Genomic DNA, 24192 nt, shown 5'->3' on the forward strand with positions numbered 1-24192 from the left:
AATGCTTAAAAGCATTAATATTTCTTAGAACTAGAAATATAGTTACTTTTATAGTTTATTTTTTTCCTTTTTAGTCAACATCTTAGAAAAGTCATCAAACAAAACAACTATTAAATGCAAAGACCATAGTAAATAAAGATCATGGAAATTACAAAGATTCCGGAATACTACTTTAGTCTCTAATATAAGTATTCTCATTAAACATGATTCTGTGTGACAGTATATAAGTTGAAAGTTTGCATATCAAATTTTTACCTGGATTTTTCCCATTAGTAGAGATTTCTTTGAGAGAGAGTTTTGCTTTCTGCTTATTATAGTAAGTGTCATTTTTGTAATAGTTCATATTTTAAAACTAAGAAGTTTAGTGTATCACTTCATTTTATACCTGTAACTGAGACACAATAGGGAAGTTGCATATTTATTGTTATATATAATTAATATATTTTTCTATTAATAATCTAATACTAGTAATGTTATTTTATGCTTGTAGAAATTGAGACCGGAAGATATTAAATTATTAGCTAATTAGTGGGAAGTTTTTCTATTACAGCACATTCTTTTTAAATTTTCTTATTCCCCCTCACAAAAATGAGTTAAATCCTTATGATCTTGTATACTTAATTGAAAGCACAATATATTAAAATACTCAACATTTTAAATTTCTTTCTTAGAAACTTATCACTGATTTTTGCAGGACTTGAATATTTTACAAGCCATTTGTGTTTCTACTATTGATCTAGAGTTTACAGAATTTGATAGCTAGAACTAATTGGAGATTTTTATTTCATAGAAAACTCAAAATAGGAACAGTTCCTAATTTGCCTGAATTAAGGGTTTCCTAATGTTCCTAAATTAAGGGTATGACTGTATACCTTTGAGTGTGATAATTTTATGTCATGAACAAGTAAATATAGAGAATTGTAGATAAATAATAGAGTGATGCCTAGATTCTATGAAACTGAACACTTCAGTTGGGTCACTTGCTTGCTCCAGTATACACTGAGTATGTAAATAAGACACTATGGTGAAAGTGACCTATTATTATGTTAGGTTACAAATTCGGTTACTCATCAGCACAGCACTTTACTGTGTGATATATGAGGTTTGAGAATTAGTAGACCAAAATGGATAGACCTTAATCTAGTAGCTGTCCCACTGGCAGCAGTTTATTCTTTTTAACATTAACAAAATATTAAACTTCCTTTTCTGTAATGAAGTTCGTATTTGCAAAAGCAAGCAAGAAAATTATTAACACTTAGCTTATTTCTAAGTGTTGAAAGATTTTCACTCTTTTTTTCCATAAAATGTTTAATATTTTCTGTGTATTTTATATGCTCAGAAATAAACATGGTTCTTTGTAATGCTTGGTAATGTTGCTCATGCATTAAAATTTTATTTTTAGTATAAAATGCATATCTTGATATCTTAAGATTTTCTCTTGGTAATTTTAAGCTTCTTTTCTACTTTAGAAGCCCTGAAATGAATTGTGTAAAATAGAATTTTTAAGTAATTTAAAGCTGAGAGTAATGATGCTAGCTAATAAAAGTTATCGTAAAGATATTTCATCAATATTAACTTTCTGGTCTTTTATGTATTCCAGAAACTGGGAGTGATTTTTCCATGTTTGAAGCTTTGCGCGATACTATTTATTCTGAAGTAGCCACATTAATTTCTCAAAATGAATCTCGTCCACATTTTCTTATTGAACTCTTCCATGAGCTTCAGCTACTTAATACAGACTACTTGAGACAAAGGGCTTTATATGCATTGCAGGTATCTGGTACCTAACATCGTTTTTCCTACCCTGTTATCACCTTCTTCATGATTATGTCTGGTTGCTTTCTTAGACTGATGCACATAGCATATGAATTTGATCTGTCCTCTGTGTGCTTTCTCGACATTTTATTTAAAATTTTTGTATAGCTTAAGTAGCATTAAAGTATTTTTTTGAGTACTTTTTCAGTGTTTTATCTACTTCTTCCTCACACTTAACTTGTGAGGGTAGAAATACTAAATTTGTCCTTCCATCTGATTTTACTTTTAAATTTGTAACATAAATGTATGATTAAGCATATATGTTTTATATAAATAATCTTATTTTCTTATTTAGGATATAGTATCCAGACATATTTCTGAGAGCCATGGAAAAGGAGACAATATAAAATCAGTAAACTCTGGTACTTGGATAGCATCAAACTCAGAACTTACTCCCAGTGAGAGCCTTGCTACTACTGATGATGTAAGCTGATAATGATTAGTGAAATATAGACATAATTTTAGTATGCATTAAATAAAAGTTAAATTGCTTATTGTTAAATTGTAGGTAGACCTAATAGATTTGATTTTTAAGCTTTTTGGAAAGCTAGGTAAAATGTGTTATTTTATTTTGAGGGCAAGATATAGTATGCAATCAAAATATGGTAGCAAGCACCAAAAATTACATATGTATGATAGATTATGAGTGCTAAAATAGCCATATTTATGTCATTATTACCCAGTATAGGGGCTGACTCTTAAAAGACATTTACAAATGTATTTTGTATTTATTTAAGATATTCAATAAACCAGACAGCAGTCAGATTATAGTAAAAGCCCTTGAATGAATAAATACAGGATAAATCAGGTCTTTGGATTAAAATAAAAAAGCATAGACAAAGTCTTCCAGGAAAAAAGAAATGTAATTTACTGTATTCTAATTGATGGAGAAAATTTTGAACAGAGTAAAAAGGACCTGGAAGTGGAGAAGAGTGCTGAGGAGAATGATATAAATTCAGTAAGCTGTGTCCTCCAAATAGCACTTAGCTAACTGTTGATTGAATAACAGTGACAAAACTGCTAGGATACTGAAGAGATAATGTGCTTGCAAGGTGTTTGGGAATCACCTATTTAAAGGTTCAGAACTTGATTTTATTGTAAAATATTATATGTCATCATGGGATATACCCCCAGGACCATGTATAGCAAATACATTCTTTTTTTATCACAACTCGAGCACCTGGAGATCCATAGGTAAGAGTTTCATAAATTAGCAAATATTAAATATTGGCTATAGGTAGAGAGTTGGAAGTTACGCTTTCTCCCTTTTGTTGAAGTGTTAATACCAAGTTTTTTCTGAAGGAAGTTTTCTCAAAGGATTGTCTTGCCTCTTCAGATACAGTAATGGTCTTACAACTACTGAGTTTTTCTGAGTTTCTGCTCTTTAACTTCTACTCATGTTTAAAACAATACTTCCCCAACTCATCTTTTCTGTTTAAAATGTTTTCCCAGTGGACTCTGACTGCTTTAGTACTATAACATAAATCTGTGTCTAAAAATTACATGGTTTAAATTCACTTTCTAATGTGAAATGTAAATTAGTATAACTGTTTGCTCTTTTGGATTGTTACAATTAATTAAAAATTGTGTACTTTTTTTATGGGAAATGAAATGCGATCTGCTTCAATACATAAAAAATAGACGATGTTAAATGATATTAAGGCTTATTGGGCATTGAAATAACTTGAGAAAGAATGAACAGTCGCCATTCCTAGACTTATTTTTCAGTAATTTTATATCCTTAATTCCAGTGCTTTCACTTTGATCCCAGTTTCATACAGGCAGCGTTACTTCCATTTATTTTAAGACATTTGAGCACATTGGTCTGTACCATCGATAGCACATTTTCAAAGTTGAGCTACAATTTAGGATAAAGTTAACCTGAGAAGGTTTTTAAGTTAAATGAAATTTAAAGATGCTGTACTACTTGATAAGTAAGGACTTGGGATAGTAATTGTATTTAATATTACTTTTAATTAAGTAACTGAATCAATTCTTTGATATTTCTTCCAAAACTTAAATTCAGCATTAAGGTCAGCATCTTCCCTTTACTAATGCAGCACCACAACATCCAGTGTTCATACTTACCGATCAGAAGCAGCACTGTCCAGTAGAACTTTCTACAATGATGGAATTGTTTTATGTCTGTATTGTCTAACACAGTCGCCATTAGCCACATGGGGCTAGCTAGTACTTGAAGTATATCTATTGTGACTGAGGAGCTAAGTTTTAAATTTTATTTAATTAGCCATGTGGTTAGTGGTTTTTATATTAGATGGATTTAGAGCCTCATTCTCTAGATGCTTCTAGGCCACGGTCCTTTGAACTCCATTTATGGAGCTTTTACAAATGTGTTTTAAGATATGGAAGAGATATGTCTCTTGCCCAGGGAAGGGAGAAATGAAAATGAAACGAGGCATCTGAGAATTATAAGTCAAAGAGGATGGAATGGAGACATTGAGGTTTAGGAAGAGGAAAAAACACTTTGTGTCTTCTGCTTCTGATAATAATAAAATGGTAAAAGCACATCTGTCTTCAGGTCTTACTTGAAGGAGCAAAAAATGGTTTCCCTATTTCTGAAATATGTTCCCTAATGCCCAGATTTCCTTTAACCAGGGACAACCTTTGATTTTATCACTGAAGATAGAAAACTTAAAAAAAGATCAATAGTTAAGGGAAAGAACACAACTGTAAAATGTCATAATCAAAATATAAGTGAGACGCTTTACCATCATCACACTATACACAAAATTAATTTGAAATAACTTGAAGTCCTGTAAAAGCCAAAACTATTTAAACTTTTAAAAGAAAATGGGAGAAAATTATGACCTTGACATAGGCCAGGTTTTGTTAAGACACACAAAGCACTAACATAAAAGAAAAAATTAATAAATTAGACTTCACAAAAATAGGGGTTTTCTGCTTTTTAAAAGATACTGTTAGGGGAAAATAATCCCAGTATATATATCTGACAGATGTCTAATATCTAGACTATAAAAACAAATCTTACAACTCAGTTGTAAGATAAACAACTCAGTAAAAAATGGGCAAGAGATTTGAACAGGCACTTAAAGAAGATATATGAATGGCTAGTATGCAAGTTAAAGCCACAGAAAATACCACCACGTCGCATCGAGAATGGCTAAAATGAAAAGATTGACAATGAGAAGTGTTGGTGAGAATGTGGAACAGTTGGAGCTCTCTCAGTCCTTATGGGAATGTAAAATTGTACAATCACTTTGGAAAGCAGTTTGGCAGTTTCTTATAAATGTAAACGTGGCATGTGACCCAGCAATTTCTCTTCTAGGTATTCATCCAAGAGAAATGAATGTACGCATCACAAAACACTTGTACTTTAATGTTCATAGCATCTTTAGTCATGGTAGTCCCAAACTGAAGCATCAACAGATAAATGGATAAACAAACTGTGTTATATCCATACAGTGGAATACTATGCAGCCATTGAAAATTAAGGAGCTTCTGAAACACACAACCTGGATTCATTTCAGAAACATGCTAAGTGAAAGAAGCCAGACGATGAAGAGTGTGTACTGGCTGATTCCATTTATATGAAGTTCTGCAACCAGCAGAACTGATCTACAGTGATGGAAATCATGAGTAGGGTGTGGTGGTGATTGACTGTAGAGGGGTGTGAAGAAACATCCTGGGCCAAAGGAAATGGTCTTTATCTTCAGAGAATATGGTTATGTGAGTGTATACATTTGTCAAAACTCAACTGTACATTTAAAATGAGTGTACTTTATATAAATTATATTTTAATAAAGTTTATTTTTTAAAAATGTGAATGATGTGATTTTTTTTCTGATGTAGACGACCATTAAGAGTAAAGTAAGGTACCAGACACTGTCAGTGTTTGGAGATAGGAAAACATCCCTGAGAGTATAGAAATAATTTAAAATGTTAACTTTGCTAAATTAGAATTTTGTCAGTAGCTGGCTCTGTGTATATTTATCTACATAATCACAGATATTCTGCAAGACTACTTATATTAGTGTTCTCTGTGACTCTGTATTCAACCTTTAATGACTTTCGTTATATTATCTTGTTTGCATGGAATACTGAGAAAACTTAGGACTTTCTTTTAGGTGTACAATTTTATGAAACTATTTAGTTATCTCTGTTAGATCCTTAATATGAAATTCTTAGAAGAAGTATTAGTGATTTTTGTGTTTGTTTGTTTTACTGTAACTTAGGAAACTTTTGAGAAGAACTTTGAAAGAGAAACACATAAAATAAGTGAGCATAATGATGCTGATAATGTTAGTGTCCTGTCTGTATCATCAAATTTTGAGCCTTTTGCAACAGATGATCTAGGTAAGCAGGATTTTTTATAATCTTAGAAATGACTTTAAGTTGATCTGGTCCAGTCTTCGACTTGTATTGATAAGGAAACAAACGTCTAGGAAGGCGAAGTGTGTGTGGTTGAAAGAATGTGGACTTAATTTATGAGTCAAAATTCAACAGTCTTCTGACTGTTAACCCTATGGGCAAATTATCTAACATTTTTGACTCTCTTCATATGCTAAAGAAATGGGAATCTTACCTATCTTGCTATGTTTTTGTGAAAATATAATGGAACTTACTTGCATGAGTTCAGAAAATGTTAATTTCCTTTTCCTTAGATGAAAGGTCATCCTTTAAAGTCATTTAGTTAATTAATGGAAACAATTGAGGCCTAATCATATTTTCAATAAAAATGTTAACTGTGTAATTTGAGGTAAGCAGTCAAATTTCTTCGGATAAATAATCTGTAGTGAAAACCTCAAGTAACTCTAAGGCATAGCACATTTTTTTTCCCCCTCCCATCAGCTATAAAAAGCGGTTTAGAGGGTTGCCTAACCCCAAAGGAGCAAAACTCTAGTCCTGGACTTGGAAAGGAAATTTAAGGAAAAGAAATATATATAGATACTTGATAGATTTTCTAGGCTGTGGCCAATCAAAAGATACCTGAGAATTCAGTCATTCTGCCATCCAGGGCAGTTAGTTGATAAAATAATGTAATTTCTGTTACTCTAGTGTTTGTTCACATGATGAGGAGAAGATTTAGATTATTTCAAAGGTTTTTTTTTTTCACTCTAAAGAAAAGGGCCTCGCCTTGCCCTATCATTACATTTCTACTGTTCACCAAAACAGAGTCTTCCTTTTGCTTATTTTAAATATTGAGGACTCTGAGCCTTAGCTGCCCTCTCTAAATGCTTATTTGGGTCTGCACTGAGTTCATCCTATTACAGAGAAAATCTGTGTGGCCAACCCTCTTCCCTTAGGTCGTCCCTCCGTTTCTGATTTGCCAGAGTACTTTGACTCCTATGTATTTTCTTTCATTTACTGATTTTTTTTTTTTCTTAGAACCTTGTACCACTACTGTGTCTGAAGTAGAACATAGAATTCGGAAATTTCATTGACAGGCCTTTTTCTTACCTTATTTGTGTTTGTTAGGTTGGATTGTTCTGATCAGAATTTGTATGACATTTTGAAATGTAGTTTCTCTGTATTATTTAAATGAAACAACATAATTTAGTGAAATAAATATGGGCTTCAGAATTTGAGACCAAAGTTTAAATCCCTGTTCCTCCATTTAACTGTGAAACCTTGAGCAAGTTTTATTTAAGTTTTCTGAAAATGAAAGTACTGTCATCTACTTTACAGGATTATTTTAAAGATTAAATAACTAAGTGTGATAATGTATATGAAATACCCAACTAGTATAGTGTCTAGAACTTGTTAAAGCTAATTCTCCTTCCTTTTGTTTGGACTTTTTTATTAATGAATTTTGAGGAATAAATGAAAAAGTTCACTTTTACATACTCTAAAAATATTTTTGTTCCAAATGTAGGTAACACCGTGATTCACTTAGATCAAGCATTAGCCAGAATGAGGGAATATGAGCGTATGAAGACTGAGGCTGAAAGTAACTCAAATATGAGATGCACTTGCAGGATTATTGAGGATGAAGATGGTGCTGGTGCAAGTACTACAGTTAATAATTTAGAAGGTATATATTTTTGTTTGTTTTCAGTAGGTTTTGGGTGAACAGGTGGTGTTTGCTTACATGAGTAAGTTCTTTAGTGGTGGTTTCTGAGATTTTGGTGGACCCGTCATCTGAGCAGTATACACTGTACCCAGTATGTAGTCTTTTATCCCTCACCCTTTTCCCACCCTTTCTCCTGAAACCCCAGAATCCATTGTATCCTGCTTACGCCTTTGCGTCCTCATAGCTTAGCTCTCACTTAGGAGTGAGAACATGCCATGTTTGGTTTTCCATTCCTGAGTTACTTCACTTAGATTACTGGTCTCCAATTCCATCCAGGTTGCTGTGAATGCTATTATTTTGTTCCTTTTTATGGCTAAGTATGCTATGGTATATAAATACACACACACACACACGCACTCTTTATCCACTTGTTGATTCATGGGCATTGGGGCTAGTTCCATATTTTGCAACTCAGGATTGTGTTGCTATAAAGATGCATGTGCAAGTGTCTTTTTCAGATAATAACTTCTTTTTTGGGCAGAAACCCAGTAGTGGGATTGCTGAATCAAATGGTAGATCTGCTTTTACTTGTTTAAGGAATCTTCGTACTGTTTTCAATAGTGGTTGTACTACCAGCAGTGTAAAAGTGTTCCTTTTTTACCTCATCCACACTAATATCTGATATTTTTTTATTTTTAAATTATGCCCATTCTAAGAGTAATATGGTATCATATTGTGGTTTGTGCTTTGATTTGCATTTCCCTGATACTTAGTGATGTTGAACATTTTTTCTTGGCCATTGGTGTATCTTCTTTTGAGGATTGTCTACTTATGTCCTTAGCCTACACCATCATCTTTTTTTTTTTTTTTTTTTTAATTTGAGGCATAGTCTTGCTCTGTTGCCCAGGCTGGAGTGCAGTGGCTCCATCTCAGCTCACTGCATCCTCTGCCTCCCAGACTCAAGTGATTCTCGTGCCTCAGCCTCCCAAGTAGCTAGGATTATAGGCATGTGCCACCATGCCTGGCTAATTTTTGTATTTTTTGTAAAGATGGGATTTCAGCATATTGGCCAGGCTGGTCTTGAACTCCTGGTCTCAAGTGATCCGCCCACATCGGCCTTTCAAAGTGCTGGGATTACAGGTGTGAGCCACCATGCCTGACCTTAGCCCACTTCTGATAGGATTATTTTTTTGCTGATTTGTTTGTGTTCCTTGTAGATTCTGGCTATTAGTCCTTTGTCAGATGCATAGTTTACAAAAATTTTCACACACTCTGTGGTTGTCGGTTTACTCTGATGATTATTTCTTTTGCTAACAGAAACTTCTTTAGTTTAAGTTCCATCTGTTTATCTTTGTTTTTGTTCCATTTTCTTTTGGGTTCTTGGTCATGAAGTCTTTGCCTAGGCCAGGATCTAGAAGAGTTTTTCCCAATGTTATCTTCTAGAATTTTTGTGGTTTCACGTCTTACATTTAGAAGGTATATTTTTCATTGATTAGAAGTAATAATCATAATTCTGTATAAATATTTAAAATATGTGATGTCTAATAATGGTTTTATTACTGCTTTCCTTTAATTGATAAGATGTTTCTATGTATTCTGTTAGCATAAAATCATCAGAATTTAATATTCTTTAAAATTCAACATAAAGGCATATATATATACACACACACACACACACACACACACACACACACACACACACACATATATATGAATGATAGGCTTTGTTATGCTAATGAATCATTTTCTTTTCAAAAATTAGACACTCCCATTATTGAAAATCATAGTTCACAACAACCTGTAAGTGAAGTTTCTACCATCCCATGTCCTAGAATTGATACTCAGCAGCTGGACCGGCAAATTAAAGCAATTATGAAAGAAGTCATTCCTTTTTTGAAGGTAAGCAATTATTTTTAAAAATAAACAAATAAAGCTTTGTTTTGTTTTTTAATTCATACAAAAGACCTATTGTAATAAAGTTCAACAGTATAGGTAAGTAAAAGAAAAAAATCTTAAATATCATTCCTAATTTTTTCACCCTACCAACATTCTGTGAACCTTTCTGTACTGTTTTATACACATGTGCATATTTTGCTTTTTTCATTTACTGTACCATAAACTTATTTCTAGATTATTATTTTTCTACTGCATTTCTTCATTATTACCTTTATTTTTATTATTTAATTTTTAATTTTTGTGAATATATTAGTAGGTGTATATGTTTATGGGGTACATGAAATACTTTGATATAGGCATGCAATATGTAATAATAACATGGTAAATGGGGTGTCCATCTCCTCAAGAATTTAACCTTTGTGTTACAATCCAATTATACTCTTTTACTTATTTTAAAATGTGTAATTATTATTGACTGTAGTCACCCTGTTGTGCTGTCAAATACCAGACCTTATTCATTCTTTTTTTTTTTTTTTTTTTTTTTTGAGATGGAGTATTGTTCTGTCACCACCCAGGTTGGAGTGCAATGGTGCCATCTCAGGTCACTGCAACCTCTGCCTCCCGGTTCAAGCGATTCTCTGGCCTCAGCCTCTCGAGTAGCTGAGATTACAGTCCCCTGCCACCACACCCAGCTAATTTTTGTATTTTTCTTTTTAGTAGAGATAGAGTTTCACCATGTTGGCCAAGCTGGTCTCGAACTCCTTATTTCAGGTGATTCACCCACTTCGGCCTCCCAAAGTACTGGGATTATAGGTGTGAGCCACTGCACCCAGCATTACTCATTCTTTCTAACTACTGTTTGTACCCATTAACCATGTCTACTACCCCCTACTACCCTTCACAGCCTCTGGTAACCATCCTTGTATACTTTATCTCCATGAGTTAAATTGTTTTAATTTTTATCTCTCACAAATATGTGAGAACATAGGAAGTTTGTCTTTCTGTGCCTGGCTAACTTAACATAATGACCTCCAGTTCCATCCATGTTTTTGTAGATGACAAGAGCTCATTCTTTTTTATGGCTAAATAGTACTCCATTGTGTATATGTACCACATTTTCTTCATCTGTTCATCTGTTGATGGGCATTTAGGTTGCTTCCAAATCTTGACTGTTGTGAACAGTACTGCAACAAACATGGCTGTGCAGATACCCCTTTCTTTCCTATATATACCCAGCAGTGGGATTGCTGGATCATGTGGTGGCTTTTGCTCTACTTTTTGATTTTTGAGGAACTTCCAAACTGTTCTCCATAGGGGTTGTACTAATTTACATTCCCACTAGCAGTGCATGAGAGTTCCCTTTCTCTACATCCTTGCCAGCATTTGTTACTGTCTGTGTTTTGGATAAGTGCCATTTTAACAGGGGTGAGATGATTTCTCATTGTAGTTTTGATTTGCATTTCTGTATCATGTCGAGCACCTTTTATATGCCTGTTTGCCATTTGTACGTCTTCTTTTGAGAAATGTATGTATAGATCTTTTGCACATTTTAAAATTGAATTATTAGATTTTTTTTCCTATAGAGTTGTTTGAACTCCTTATATATCCTGGTTATTAATCTCTTGTCAGATGGATGGTCTGCAGATATTTTCTCTCATTCTGTGGGTTGTCTCTTCATTTTGTATTAGTTTGTTTCTTTTGCTGTTCAGAAGCTTTTTAACTTGATGTGATCCCACTCATCTACTTTTGCTTTGGTTGCCAGTGGTTTCAGGGTATTACTCAATAATTATTTTTGCCCAGACCAGTGTCTTGGAGAGTTTTCCCAATGTTTTCATGTCATAGTTTCAGAGTTTGAGGTCTTAGATTTATGTCTTTAATCCATTTTGATTTTATTTTTGTATATGGTGACAGAGGTCTACATTTATTCTTCTGCATGCGGCTATCCAGTTATTCCAACACCATTTGTTGTGAAGAGACTGTCTTTTCACCAGTGTATGTTCATGGCACCTTTGTTGAAAATGAGTTCATTGTAAGTGCGTATATTTGTTTCTGGGTTCTCTAGTCTGTTCTTTGTATCTGCTGTTTTTATGCCAGTATCATGCTGTTTTGGTTACTTTAGCTGTGTAGTATAACTGAAGTCAGGTAACATGATCCTTCCAGTTTAGTTCATTTGGCTCATGATAGCCTTGGCTATTCTGAGCTTTTTTGTGGTTCCATATAAATTTTAGGATTTTTTTCTATTTTTCTATAGAATGTCATTGGTATTTTGATCACAGTTGCATTGAATCTAAGATTGCTTTGGAGAGTACAGACATTTTAACAATATTGAACATGTAATATCTTTCCATTTTATGTCTTTTTAGATTTCTTTCATCAGTGTTTCATAGTTTTCATTGTAGAGATCTTTCACTTATTTGGTTAATTCTTAGGTATTTAATTTTTATTTAATTTTATTTGTGTCTTGTAAATGAGATTACTATTGGCATGTAGAAATGCTACTGATTTTTGTGTGTTGACTTTGTATCCTGCAACTTTACTGAATTTGTTGATAAGTTTTTTTTTTTTTTTGAGGCATTGTCTTGCTCTGTCACCCGGGCTGGAGTGCAGTAGCGTGATCTTGGCTCACTGCAACCTCTGCCTCCTGGGTTCAAGTGATTCTTCTGCTTCAGCCTCCCTAAGTAGCTGGAACTACAGGCATGCGCCACCACACCTGGCTAATTTTTAACATTTTTAGTAGAGATGGGGTTTCATCGTGTTAGCGAGGATGGTCTCTGTATCTTGACCTTGTGATCCGCCCGCCTCAGCCTCCCAAAGTGCTGAGATTACAGGTGTTGAGCCACCCCACCCAGCCTGTTGATCAGTTCTAATAGTATTTTTGTGGAGTCTTTAGGCTTTTCCAAGTATAAGATTATATCATATGCAAACAAGGATAATTTGATTCTGTTTCCAATATGGATGCCGTTTATTTCTTTCTCTTGTCTGATTACTCTGGATAGGACTTTCAGTACTATGTTGAATAACAGTGGTGAAAGTGGGCATCCTTGTTGTGTTCCAGACTGTAGAAGCATAGCTTTCAGTTTTTCCCCATTTAGTATGACACTAGCTGTGAGTCTGTTGTATATGGCGTCTAGTATGTTGAGGTATGTTTCTTCTATACCCAGTTTTTTGAGGGCTTTTATCATGAAAGGATGTTGAATATTATCAAATGGTTTTTCAGCATTAATTAAAAAGATCATACGGATTTTGTCCTTCATTCTATTGATATGATGTGTTACATTGATTTATTTACCTATGGTTGAACCATTCTTGCATACCTGGGATAAATCCCACTTGGTCATGATGAATCATCTCTTTAATGTATTGTTGAATTCCGAGGTATCAGTTGTAATGTCTCCTTTTTCAGCTATTATTTGGGTCTTTTCTCTTTCTTTCTTAGTCTGGCTAATGGTTTGCCAATTTTATGTATCTTTTAAAATACCAATTTTTGTTTCATTGATCTTTTGTATTTTCTTCATTTTAGTTTCATTTATTTCTGCTTTGATCTTTATTATTTTATGTTTGTTTTGCTTGTGCTTTTCTAATTTTTTAACATGCATTATTTTCGTATCTGATATACATACATATATTTGGATTTGAGGTTACGATGAGGATTGCGATACTGTCTTATAACCCAGTATTTTAAACTGATAACATTGATTGCATAAGCAAAAAAACAGGCAAACAAAAATGAAAACTCATGTAAATATTAACTTTGTTCCCCTGCTTTTTAACTTTTTGTTGTTTTTCTTTATATCTTATTATATTATGTCTTGAAAAGTTGTAGTTACTATTTTTTATTGGTTCATCATTTAATCTTTCTACTTAAGAGTAGTTTACACACCACAATTACAGTGTTACAACATTCTGTGTACTTACTATTACCAGTGAGTTTTGTACCTTCAGATGATTTCTTACTGTTCACTAATGTCTTTTTCTTTTAGATGGAAAGAAAGTATTTAGTATTTCTTGTCATACAGGTCTGGTGTTGATGAATTCACTCAGCTTTTGTCTGGGAAAGTATTTCTCTTTCATGTTTGAAGGATATTTTTGCCGGATATACTATTCTAGGGTAAAAGTTTTCTTCCTTCAGCACTTGAAATTTGTCATGACACTCTCTCCTGACCTGTAGGTATTCTGGTGACAAGTCTACTGCCAGATATATTAGAACTCCATTATATGTTATTTGTTTCTTTTCTCTTGGCTGCTTTTAGGGTTCTTCTTTATCTTTGATCTTTGGGAGTTTGATTACTAAATGCCTTGATTACATTTAGTTGATTACTAAATGCCTTGAGATAGTCTACTTTGTATTAAATTATCTTGGTTTTCTGTAACCTTCTTGTACTTGAATGGTGTTAAGCTTTCTACCCCTATCTTTCTCTCTATCTCATCTTTAAGACCAGTAACTTAGATTTGCCCTGCTGAAGTTATTTTCCAGATCCTGTATGTGTGCTTTGTTGTTTTTTATTGTGTTTCCAAAGAGCCTGTCTTCAACCTTACTAATTCTTCTGCTTGATCAATTCTCCTATTAAGAGATTGATGAATTCTTTAGTATGTCAGTTGCATTTTTCAGCCCTAGAAATTCTGCTTCTTTTAAATTATTTCAATCTGTTTATTAAATTTATCTGAATATAGAATTCTGAATTCCCAGCTGGGCACAGTGGCTAACACCTGTAATCCCAGCACGTTGGGAGGCCAAGGCAGGTAGATAATTGAGGTCAGTATTTCGAGAGCAGCCTGGCCAACATGGTGAAACCCTGTCTCTACTAAAAAATGCATAAGAAAATTAGCTAGACATGGTGGCGTGCTCCTATAATGACAGCCACTTGGGAGGCTGAGGCAGGAGAATCACTTCAACCCGGAGTTGGAGGTTGCATTGAGCTGAGATTGTGCCAGTGTGCTCCAGTCTGGGTGACAGAACAAGACTGCAAAAAAAAAAAAAAAAAAAAATTCTGAATTCCCTTCTTCTGTTATCTTGCATTTCTTTGAGTTTCCTCAAAACAGCTATTTTGAAATCTCTGTCTGAAAGGTCACATACCTGTTTCTCCAGAAATGGTCCCTGGTGCCTCATTTGGTCCCTTTGTTGAGGTGGTGATTTCCTGTATGGTCTTGATGCTTGTGGATGTTTGTTGGTGTCTGGGCTTGTTTGTGCCCATTCTTGGGAAAGCTTTCCAGGTATTCAAACGGACTTGGGCCCCAAGCCGAAAAATGCTGTGGTTTTTGCAGACTCATAGAGGTACCTCCTTGGTGATCTTAGATAAGATCCAGAAAAATTCTCTGGATTACCAGACAGACTCTTGTTCTCTTTCTTTACCTTCTCCCAAATAAATGAATCTCTGTGCTGAAATGCTGGGGGATGGGGTGATGGAAGCACCCCTGTGGTGGCCACCACTGGGGCTATGCTGAGTCAGACCTAAAGCCAGCACAGCACTGGCACTTACCCAAGACATGCTGTAATTACTACCTGGCTACCATCTAAATTCACTCAAGGCCCTAGGGCTCCTACCATTAGCAGATGGGAAGCTAGCCATGTTTATCTTTCCCTTCAGGGCAGTGAGTTCCTTTAGGCTCTTAATGGGTCCACAGATAAGTTCTTGAGCTAGGGATGGGAAACACAAACCTTAGAAATCTACCTAGTGTTCTGTCCTACTGTGGCTAAGCTGGCCTTTAAACCTCAAGACAAAGTCCTTCTCACTGTTCCCTCCACTTTCCACAGGCAGAGGAGCCTGTCTCCGTGGCCACCACCACCAACACTGGCCCCTGAGTCTACTAACATTCTCTTAAAGCCCAAGGGCTTTTTAATCAGCTTGTGGTGAATGCTGTCAGGCCTGGTACTTACCCCCTTCAGGGCAGTGGGCTTTCCTCTGGCCCAGGGAAGATCCAGAAATGCTGTCCAGGAGCCAGGTTCTCGAATTGCAGATCTCAAGAGCCTGTTTGGTGCTCTATCCCACTGTGACTGCATTGATACCTAAGGTGCAAGACAAAGTCCCCTTTTTTCTCTCCTTTTCTCAAGCAGAAGGAATCTTTCACCATAGCCACCACAGCTCAATATATGTTGGGTCTCACCTGAAGCCAGGACATCTCAGAGTCTCACCCAAGGCCCATGGCATACCACATGGTTATCACTGTTGGTTCTGTTGGTTATTCAGGGCCCAAGGGCTCTTTTATCAGCAGATGAGTAATCCTTCCAAGACTGGGTCCTTCCCTTTAAGGCAGTGGGGTTCCTTCTGGCCCAGAGTGTGTCTAAAAATGTCATTTTGGAGCTAGGGCCTGGAATGGGGACCTCACAACTCTGTCTGTTGCCCTATCCTGTTGTGGCTGTGGCTAAGCTCATATCCAGGATGCAACACAAAGTCCTTTTTACTGTTTGCTCTCCTCAAGCAGAAGGAAGGAGTCACTTTAATTGCTGCAGTCTGTAGGCTGCCTGGGGTTGGGGGAGGGGTGGCATCAGCAATTCAAGATGGTCTTTCCTACCCTCTTCAGTGCCCCTTTCAGGAATACGAAGTTAAAAGTAGGTATGTGATTGCTCACCTGGTTTTTATTCTTATAATGATGCTTTTTTGTCTGTAATTAGTTGGTAAAATTTGGTGTTCCAGGAAGGGAAGACAATTGGTGGAGGTTTGTGTTCTGCCATCTTGCTCCACCCCTGCCTTTTTTTTTAATGGTTACACAATATTCATTCAAACATATTTATAAATATAAGACATATAAGTACATGTATATCAGGTAATGATGCAGGCCATGCACAGCATTGAAATTTGGTGATATATGATGGTGTCTGTTTTAGACTGGATGGTCAGGGAAGGCGTCTAATGAGGGAACATTTAAGCAGAGATGTGACTAAGGAGCCAGCGTAAACCAAGATCATTTCAGACAGAGTGCAGTGGCCTTAAGGTAGGAATTAGCTTTGCATGTTGAAGGAATAGAGGGAAGGCCTATGTGGTGGTTGGAGGATATTTGTATGAGATGGAGTTGAAAGGGAGGCAAGGGCTAATTGTATAAAATATTACAGGCCATAATTAGAAGTTTGGACTTTGCTCAAAGCTTGAAGGGAAACTCCTAGAAGATTTTAAGCAAGAGAGAAACAAAGTCTGGTTTGTTTTTGGAAAATTGATTATAAGGGTGTTAGGAGTGCAATGAGACCAGATGAGAAATGATGGTGGCTTAGGTAAGGGTGGTGATAAGGAAATACATGATGGGCATATAGTTAGGAAATCAGTAGGTCCTACTAATGGTTAGAGTGTCAGGAGCTAGAGAATACTGGCTGGAAGGAAATAGGATTTACTGAAATGAAGAAGGCTTGGGAGAAGGGAGAAATCAAGAGTTCTGTTTTTTGGTGTTTTTTGTTGTTGTTGTTGTTGTTCTGAGGCAGAGTCTCACTCTATCACCCAGGCTGGAATGCAGTGGCAGGATGTCAGCTCACTGCAACCTCCGCCTCCCAGATTCAAGTGATTCTCCCACCTCAGCCTTCCTAGTAGCAGGGACTACAGGTGTATGCCACCATGCCCAGTTAATTTTTGTATTTTTAGTAGAGATGGGGTTTTGCCATGTTGACCATGTTGGTCTTGAACTTCTGACCTCAAGTGAACCACCCCCTTGGGCCTCCCAGAGTGCTGGGATTATAGGCTTGTGCCACCACGCCAGCCAAGAGTTCTCTTCCGGACTTTAAATTTGAACTGTCTTGACAACTGTGGAGTGATCAAGTAGTCATTTGGTTACTCAGCTAATTCCAGGCACAGCTGGAGATAGATATAAAGTAGTTTACAGCATGTAACCGCTGCCTAAAGCCAGGGCATTTGATATGACTTCTAGAAAGGGGCCTTCAGCAGGGATGTGGGACGAGGTGATACAGCATTGAAGTACAAAGGAAGAGCTAGAGTTGACCAAGAAGGGCTGCAAGGAGTTAGTTATGTTGATGGCTACTATGAGGTCAAGTAGTCATAGAATGCAGTTTTCTATTAATTATTTTTTCATTCCCTATTGTTAAATGTTTGTGTTTATTCGGTTTCAAAATATTATAAACACTTCTTCAATGATTTAACCTAATCTGTTCACTTGTTTCTTTAGAAACAATTTTTAGACATAAAGTTTTTAGTTCAAAGGTCATGAACATTTTTAAAGCTTTTGAGACATGCTAACATGTCCTTAAGAGAAACTAACCAATTTATATTCCCATCAGCATTGAAAGTATCAGAATGGTAAGCAGTACTATTAATTTTATTTAATAAACTTGATCAGGGTAGATGGAGACATATGCAAGAAATGGAGTAAGAAGACAGGACTTCTGACATGGCATTCTTTACATTCTAATTTAAAATGGAAATTGTAACAATTTGAAGTGAAAAGTAATTGTTTTCTTTTCATCCAGATATGGTAAAATACAAAATGCATTGTCACTGGGTTAATTTCTTAAAATCTACTTGTACTTTAATTTCTTTGTAAGACACATACCACAGAGAATTGCTTCCATGCGTTTGTATTTCTTCCCTCGGCAGAAGTAATTGCTTTTTTTGGAATGTTTTGACAGAAGAGAGATCTTTGAGAAAGCACCTATAGAAACGTCTTTCTCTGAAGATATAGCAGAGTGTCTGACTTTACAGCTGAGAGGAGAGTCATCTGTCCAGATTATTCCATGTAAAAGCAGAAACACTTAGCCTTGTTCTAGACCATTGCAACAGTTCTTAAATGGTCTTACTGTTGTATTGCTGCTTCTTCTAACCTTTCAACTCTCCTACTAGAGTTGTTAGCACTTTTAAGGCCTTGGCATTTGCTAATACCTCTGCCTGGAATGCTCTTCCTTCAGATACCTACCTGCATGGCTTGTTCTCTTGAACCCCTCAAGTGTTTGGTCAAATGTTAACTTTTGGTGAGTAAACCCCTTCCTTATCCTTTACTTGCTTTCCTTTATCTCCATAGTGCTTGCACAGCACCTTTAACCTATTTAATATTTGCCTCTCCATGCTAAAATATAAGATCCATGACATCTGAGATATTTTCTTTTGATCACTGTCCAAAAATAGTACCTGCATATTGTAGGCACTCAGTAAACATTAATTAATTAATAAATGACTGGACTCTTCAACCTCAGCTGTGGTTGAGCTCTTTAGACTCTGTAAATGTGACAACAGCTGGCCCATAGGATAAAGACCAGGTTCAGTATCACTCACAAAAACTTTTACAGCTTGGTCTGGCCTCTTAAACTTTGTATCCTACTTGACATTGTTGAAAAAGGCACATCACCCACATCGTGTCCTTTGTCTAGAATGACCTTCTCCCCTTTCCTGTCAGTTTCTCCTGTTTTTCAGGAGCCAGCCTAAATGTTATTGCATGTATTTACAGGCAGAATTCCTTCCTCTTTTCACTGTTACTGAGATACTAGGTTCATGCCTTTATTATAGCACTTAGGACAAAGGATCATAATTATTTGTATCTCCCCCTAGAAAATAATATTTTATAGTACTTACAGCCAAGAAGTACTTAAGATACTGGGTAAAACAAATTTGAGGGATAAGGCATAAATATATCAGTTTTACCAATTGTTCTATGAACTTATTTCCTGTTAATTATATATATATATATATATATATTTACCTTCCAAACAGTATACTTATAGATTTTAAGAATATAGATTTTTTTTTTATAGGTACTTATTTCAGTTTGAAACAATTGCCTCAAGTGAATTGATTTAAATTTTCTAAGTTATTGCTTGTTTTCATGCTAGGCCTAAAGTGTTGGCCTTTTTTCTTTTATACTTTTATAGTGAATTGTACAATAAATACTTGTAAACATGTCTTTTAAAAATTAAATTAGATATATTTGTAGTAATATTTATTTGGTATGTACAGTTACTCTATAAGGATTTTAAAAAACCTAAATGGTTTATGCTTAGGGAGTACAGCCTTCAATTAGGAAATTGACTGTTGTTACTATTTTGTGTCTGAATTGATGAAAAAATTACTAAGTTACATACTGTCTGCTCAGAAACCATTATACAATAAAATATTTAATACTTGAATGAAATGAAAATCACCTTTAGTTTGTAAAATGTTTAAAAAGTCATGAATTTAAAAGAACTATTTTTTTAAAAGTGATCTTTCTTAAATGTCTAAGATATTAGGAAATATTAATGATATTTTAGCTGGCTAAAGTGGCTAGTCGCATATTTAATAGGTTTTCCACTTGACCTTTGAAGAGGTACTAGCATTCCTAGAGTTACCTAAAACACAAGACTTAGCTAGTCTCCTTCCTTAAAATCTAAATTTAAGTGAATTCATTTCATGAGGAAATGAAATAATAAATAATTTAGCATTTCAAAAGGTTTCAGAGACCAGCAGACTGAGTAGAATTAATAATCTGATTTTAACTAATTATGATGTGTCATTTCACTTCAAATCTTGACTTTTTTTGTAGGACTGTAGAACATTTTTGGTAATTATACCCAGTCAGCAATACCCAGTCACCTAAGTTAGACTTCTTGACTTTCTTGTTGCCATCACTAGTGAGTCAAAAATTGATTCTTCTACTTAGAGCCATCAGTTTTTCTTTCTTCTTTCCAGTAGCATATTTCTTAATTCATATCCTTACCTCTTGCCTAGACGGCCTGTCGTACTGGGCATGAAGTGCATTTTTATTAAGCAGTATCCTACCCGAACTCCTTAGTCTTCAAGAGGCTTCACCACTGGATCTGGTGTGCTTTCCCACTCTTGCCACTCTCCATCCGGGTACACGCACTTCAAATTATTCAACATTTCCTATATCTACTGTTACTTTTTCACATATTAGCCCTTTGTACAAGTTGTCTTATCTAGCCAAAATATTAAATACTTTCACTCTTTTCTGTCTGGCTGAAATACTACTTCAGAAATATTTGTTGTTGCCTCTAATGTGTTCCCACAGCTCCTTAGAGCACCTAGTATGTGCTTTTTAAAAGTATTTATTCAGCAAGTAATGTCTCCTGTGAGCTAGCCACTGTATTTGGTGATAAATAAGAATCTCTGCAGTTAAAAAAGTATTATCTACTAGACACCACAGAGCTTATAGTGATTATTTATGTACATATCTGATTCCTGCACTAGTATTTGACTCTCTGAAGACAGGGACAGTTTTGTTTTAATCACCTGTCTTGATACATACATTATTTTAAATGAGCTTAGGTCTGAAAAGGGACCTTGAACATCATCTAGTTTGGTTATCTCATTTTATAGATTTGTATAGTGGGGAAAAAAAACTGAACTGAGAAAAGGTTATAGGATTTGCTTAAATAAATTTAGTAGAAGAAGGAGGATTAGCACCTTGAGATTCCTTGATACCCATAATTTATGAACACAACCTCAGAAAGTTAACCATGATTCAGATTATTTTGTAGCTCACACATACTTCTTAAGGAAGTTTAGGAAGAGACACTTGGCCTGAAGTGATTTGTTAAGAAAGTTAGGGGGTGATGTTGACCCTGAACACATGTCAGAATGTCTAAAGATATTTGTAGTTGTTGAAGTGGTATAGGGAGGAGGTGTTACTGGCATCTGGTGGGTAGAGGCCAGGATGTTACTAAATATCCTACAAGGTACAGGATATCAATAATGCCAAGGTTGAGAAACCCTGAGTTAGAAAATAATAGGGAATTGTGCAGAAGGTGAGTATGCTTGTTAAGAGTATTTGAACTTAACTGAAAACAGAAAGAGTGGCAAAATGGAAACTGTAGGAAGGATAGTTCTCCTTAAGGTACAGAAAGGAAGTGGTGAAACGTACCGGATCAGCCAGTTTTTTTACTGGCCATCATCTGCTTTGATGAGTCAAAATTGCCAAACCTCTCAATGTGTATGAATCAAGTGAGAGTTTGGCTTTTCTTATGAATGGGTATTTCTAAACAGATAGCTGAAAATTGAGGAACATTTATGTAAGACAAATAAAAATTAACATTTTATATTATATGGATTGATTTCTTTTTTAAACAATAGGTAAGTTTATATTCTAACCAACTAGGATTTTTCTCAGGAGCACATGGATGAAGTATGCTCCTCACAGCTTCTAACTTCAGTAAGGCGCATGGTTTTGACCCTTACCCAGCAAAATGATGAGAGCAAAGAGTTTGTAAAGTTCTTTCATAAACAACTTGGAAGTATATTACAGGTAAGAGTTTATACTTATATGATTTACCAATATGTACTATGCAGTAAGGTTTTTTTGTGGGGGGCACATTTTCTTGCATTATACAGTTTATTCAGGTGGACATCCAATTAGCATCCACTTGGGATGATGTAATACTTCTCTAGGTTGTCACTTGGTTAAAAAAATATTGTATCATTAGGTCCTGTTTGTATCTTCATTTAATTTGGTCATCTCTAAGGCATGTCTCTTATAAGCTTTTACTGGTTTGGTTTTTCTTCTCCTTAGTGAAAACATTTTTAGTTTGAAATGTTTAGAAAGTATTCTGCGACTTTTTCTAAAATAATTGACTAAAGTAATTTGACTCGTGTGGGAAATTTCAGAAGCCAAAAACTAGCTGATTGTAGAGACTTTTTAGGCTATATCAGTACCCTAAAATTATAGTAAGTCAGTGGTTCTCAACTAGGGTAGAATTTGCCTTCTAGGAGACATTTAGCAATGTCTGCAGATACTTTGTTTATCACAGCCGGTAGTGTAGAGAAGGTAGGGAGGGCTGAGAGGACAGGTACTGACAACTAATGGGTAGAGACCAGGAATCTTGACAAACATTTGACAATACACAGGACAGTAACCCACAGCAAATAATTATCTGGCCTTAAATGTCAGTAGTGCCAAGGTTGAGAAATCCCATGTTAAGTGTTAATAAAATTACCTTGTTTCCTCCATATAACATCTTTACCTTTATATTTAACTGAATATTTCCACATTGAGATAGTTCATTAATGTGTAATTTTACTCCAGATTAAGTCATACATTTTTTATCTTTATTACAGAATTTTCTTATGAAATGTTAATTTTTTTTAAACCTTGGGCTTGATGCAAATTTGTATCACTATAATTTTCCATTTTGTTAGTATTAAAACTAAAGTATAAATTGTCCTGGCCCTGTTAGTACTAATTACTAATTAGTACTAATACATAATTTATAAGGACTATAAGACATTGATGGTGTTGTGCATTGTAGAAATCCAGCTGCATTTTAGAATAAGGCTAAAAGAAATTATAATTTTATCAAGATCCATGTAGCCCTTTTCTCAGTTTTGCCTACTATGATGATTATGGGCAGATCCCAAAACATTAATCTGGAAATAAGATTTTTTTCTCAGTCTCAGGTATGACTGGTTTTCTTTCATCCCATTCTTGATTTTTTCACAAGAGGACATACATGAAGAATAAAAGTTAATTTAGATTAAATATTGCCCAGTCTTGAAATTTTTTTTTTTATGAGCTAGAGCTTAAATTACCATCTTCTACATTTTTCCTTCTGAAACCTGTACAATAATTTTTTTTCACAAAGCACCCAGCATATCTTGTATGTTTTACCATAATTGTGCTAGATAAGGTAGCGTTTTGGTGGGGGAAAGAGGCAGGCGTTCAACATCATAGTAGTTTGCCTGTTCTCTAAATAGCATAGTCCATATTTTTAGAAAGAAAAAGGAGTGTAGCATACGAAAAATGTGTAGCATATACTTACTTATTTGATGATTTTCAACCCCAAATAATCAAAAGGATCAGAATCTAGTTTAAAGAGAGTTTATTCAAGCAACCAGTTTGAGGACAGCTGCCTGTGAAGCACAGATTCCAAAGAATAGACATCAGAAGTTTGGGATCATCGGTATCAGGGATCCCCAACCCCCAGGCTGGTGAGTGGCAGGCGAGTCAGCAAAGCTCTCCCATCGCTCTCATTACCGACTGAGCACCACCTTCTATGAGATCAGCAGCAGCATTAGATTCTCATAGGAGTTTGAACCCTACTGTAAATTGTACATGTAAGGGACCTAGGTTATGTGCTCCTTATGACAATCTAATTCCTGACCTCTCACTGTGTCCCATCACCCCCAGATGAGACCATCTAGTTGCAGGAAAATAAGCTCAGGGTTCCCACTGATTCTATGTTATGGTGAGTTGTATAATTATTTCGCTATATGTTACAATGAAATAAAGGGCACAATGAATGTAATGTGCTTGAGTCATCTCAAAACCTTCCCCCAACCTCTGGTTGGTGGAAAAATGGTCTTCTGTGAAACCAGGCCCTGGTACCAGAAAGGTTAGGGACTGCTGGTTTAACTGCTGGTTTATGTGGACACAGTTCAGGGAAGCTCAACAGAATTTTAGCAGCATCTTTCTATATAAGTCTTAATGCATTGTTACAACAGTCTAGTTGAGGTGATGTTTTCCTTTCAGGAAAGGTAAAAGATGTAACAGTCCTTGAGTCTTTTCTGCCACCTGATCTGACAGGACAATAAAGGAGGCAGTTAATCTGTATCAAAGATCAGTAATTAGAAGGG

General features: G+C 35.4%; 1 protein-coding gene and 1 long non-coding RNA gene across 21 annotated transcripts in view; one reads left to right on the forward strand and one right to left on the reverse strand.

Moving 5' to 3' along the window:
* PCM1 (pericentriolar material 1) overlaps positions 1-24192 on the forward strand; it is a 112822-nt gene that overhangs the window by 70419 nt on the left and 18211 nt on the right. For 11 of the 20 annotated variants that reach the window (XM_064368613.1, XM_064368616.1, XM_012435208.2 and 8 more), the window contains 6 exons: positions 1601-1773; positions 2111-2239; positions 6030-6150; positions 7670-7828; positions 9570-9706; positions 21722-21868. In XM_064368613.1, the coding sequence (XP_064224683.1) occupies positions 1601-1773; positions 2111-2239; positions 6030-6150; positions 7670-7828; positions 9570-9706; positions 21722-21868 (866 nt within the window). Of the gene's footprint in view, positions 1-1600; positions 1774-2110; positions 2240-5122; positions 5622-6029; positions 6151-7669; positions 7829-9569; positions 9707-18542; positions 19330-21721; positions 21869-24192 lie in introns of those variants that run through there. The other 9 variants (XM_064368615.1, XM_064368619.1, XM_064368623.1 and 6 more) reach the window with 3 other exon arrangements.
* LOC105705358 (uncharacterized) overlaps positions 10145-24192 on the reverse strand; it is a 56168-nt gene continuing 42120 nt past the window's right edge. The window contains exons 4-6 of the long non-coding RNA XR_001104656.3: positions 15579-15707; positions 14778-14991; positions 10145-14664 (exon numbers count right to left, since the gene is read on the reverse strand). This is a non-coding gene — a long non-coding RNA (uncharacterized LOC105705358). The remainder of the gene's footprint in view (positions 14665-14777; positions 14992-15578; positions 15708-24192) is intronic.

The sequence above is a fragment of the Aotus nancymaae genome, unplaced genomic scaffold (assembly GCF_030222135.1).
Source record: "Aotus nancymaae isolate 86718 unplaced genomic scaffold, 86718_ANA_hifiasm-v0.15.2.pri h1tg000079l, whole genome shotgun sequence".
NCBI lineage: Eukaryota > Metazoa > Chordata > Mammalia > Primates > Aotidae > Aotus > Aotus nancymaae.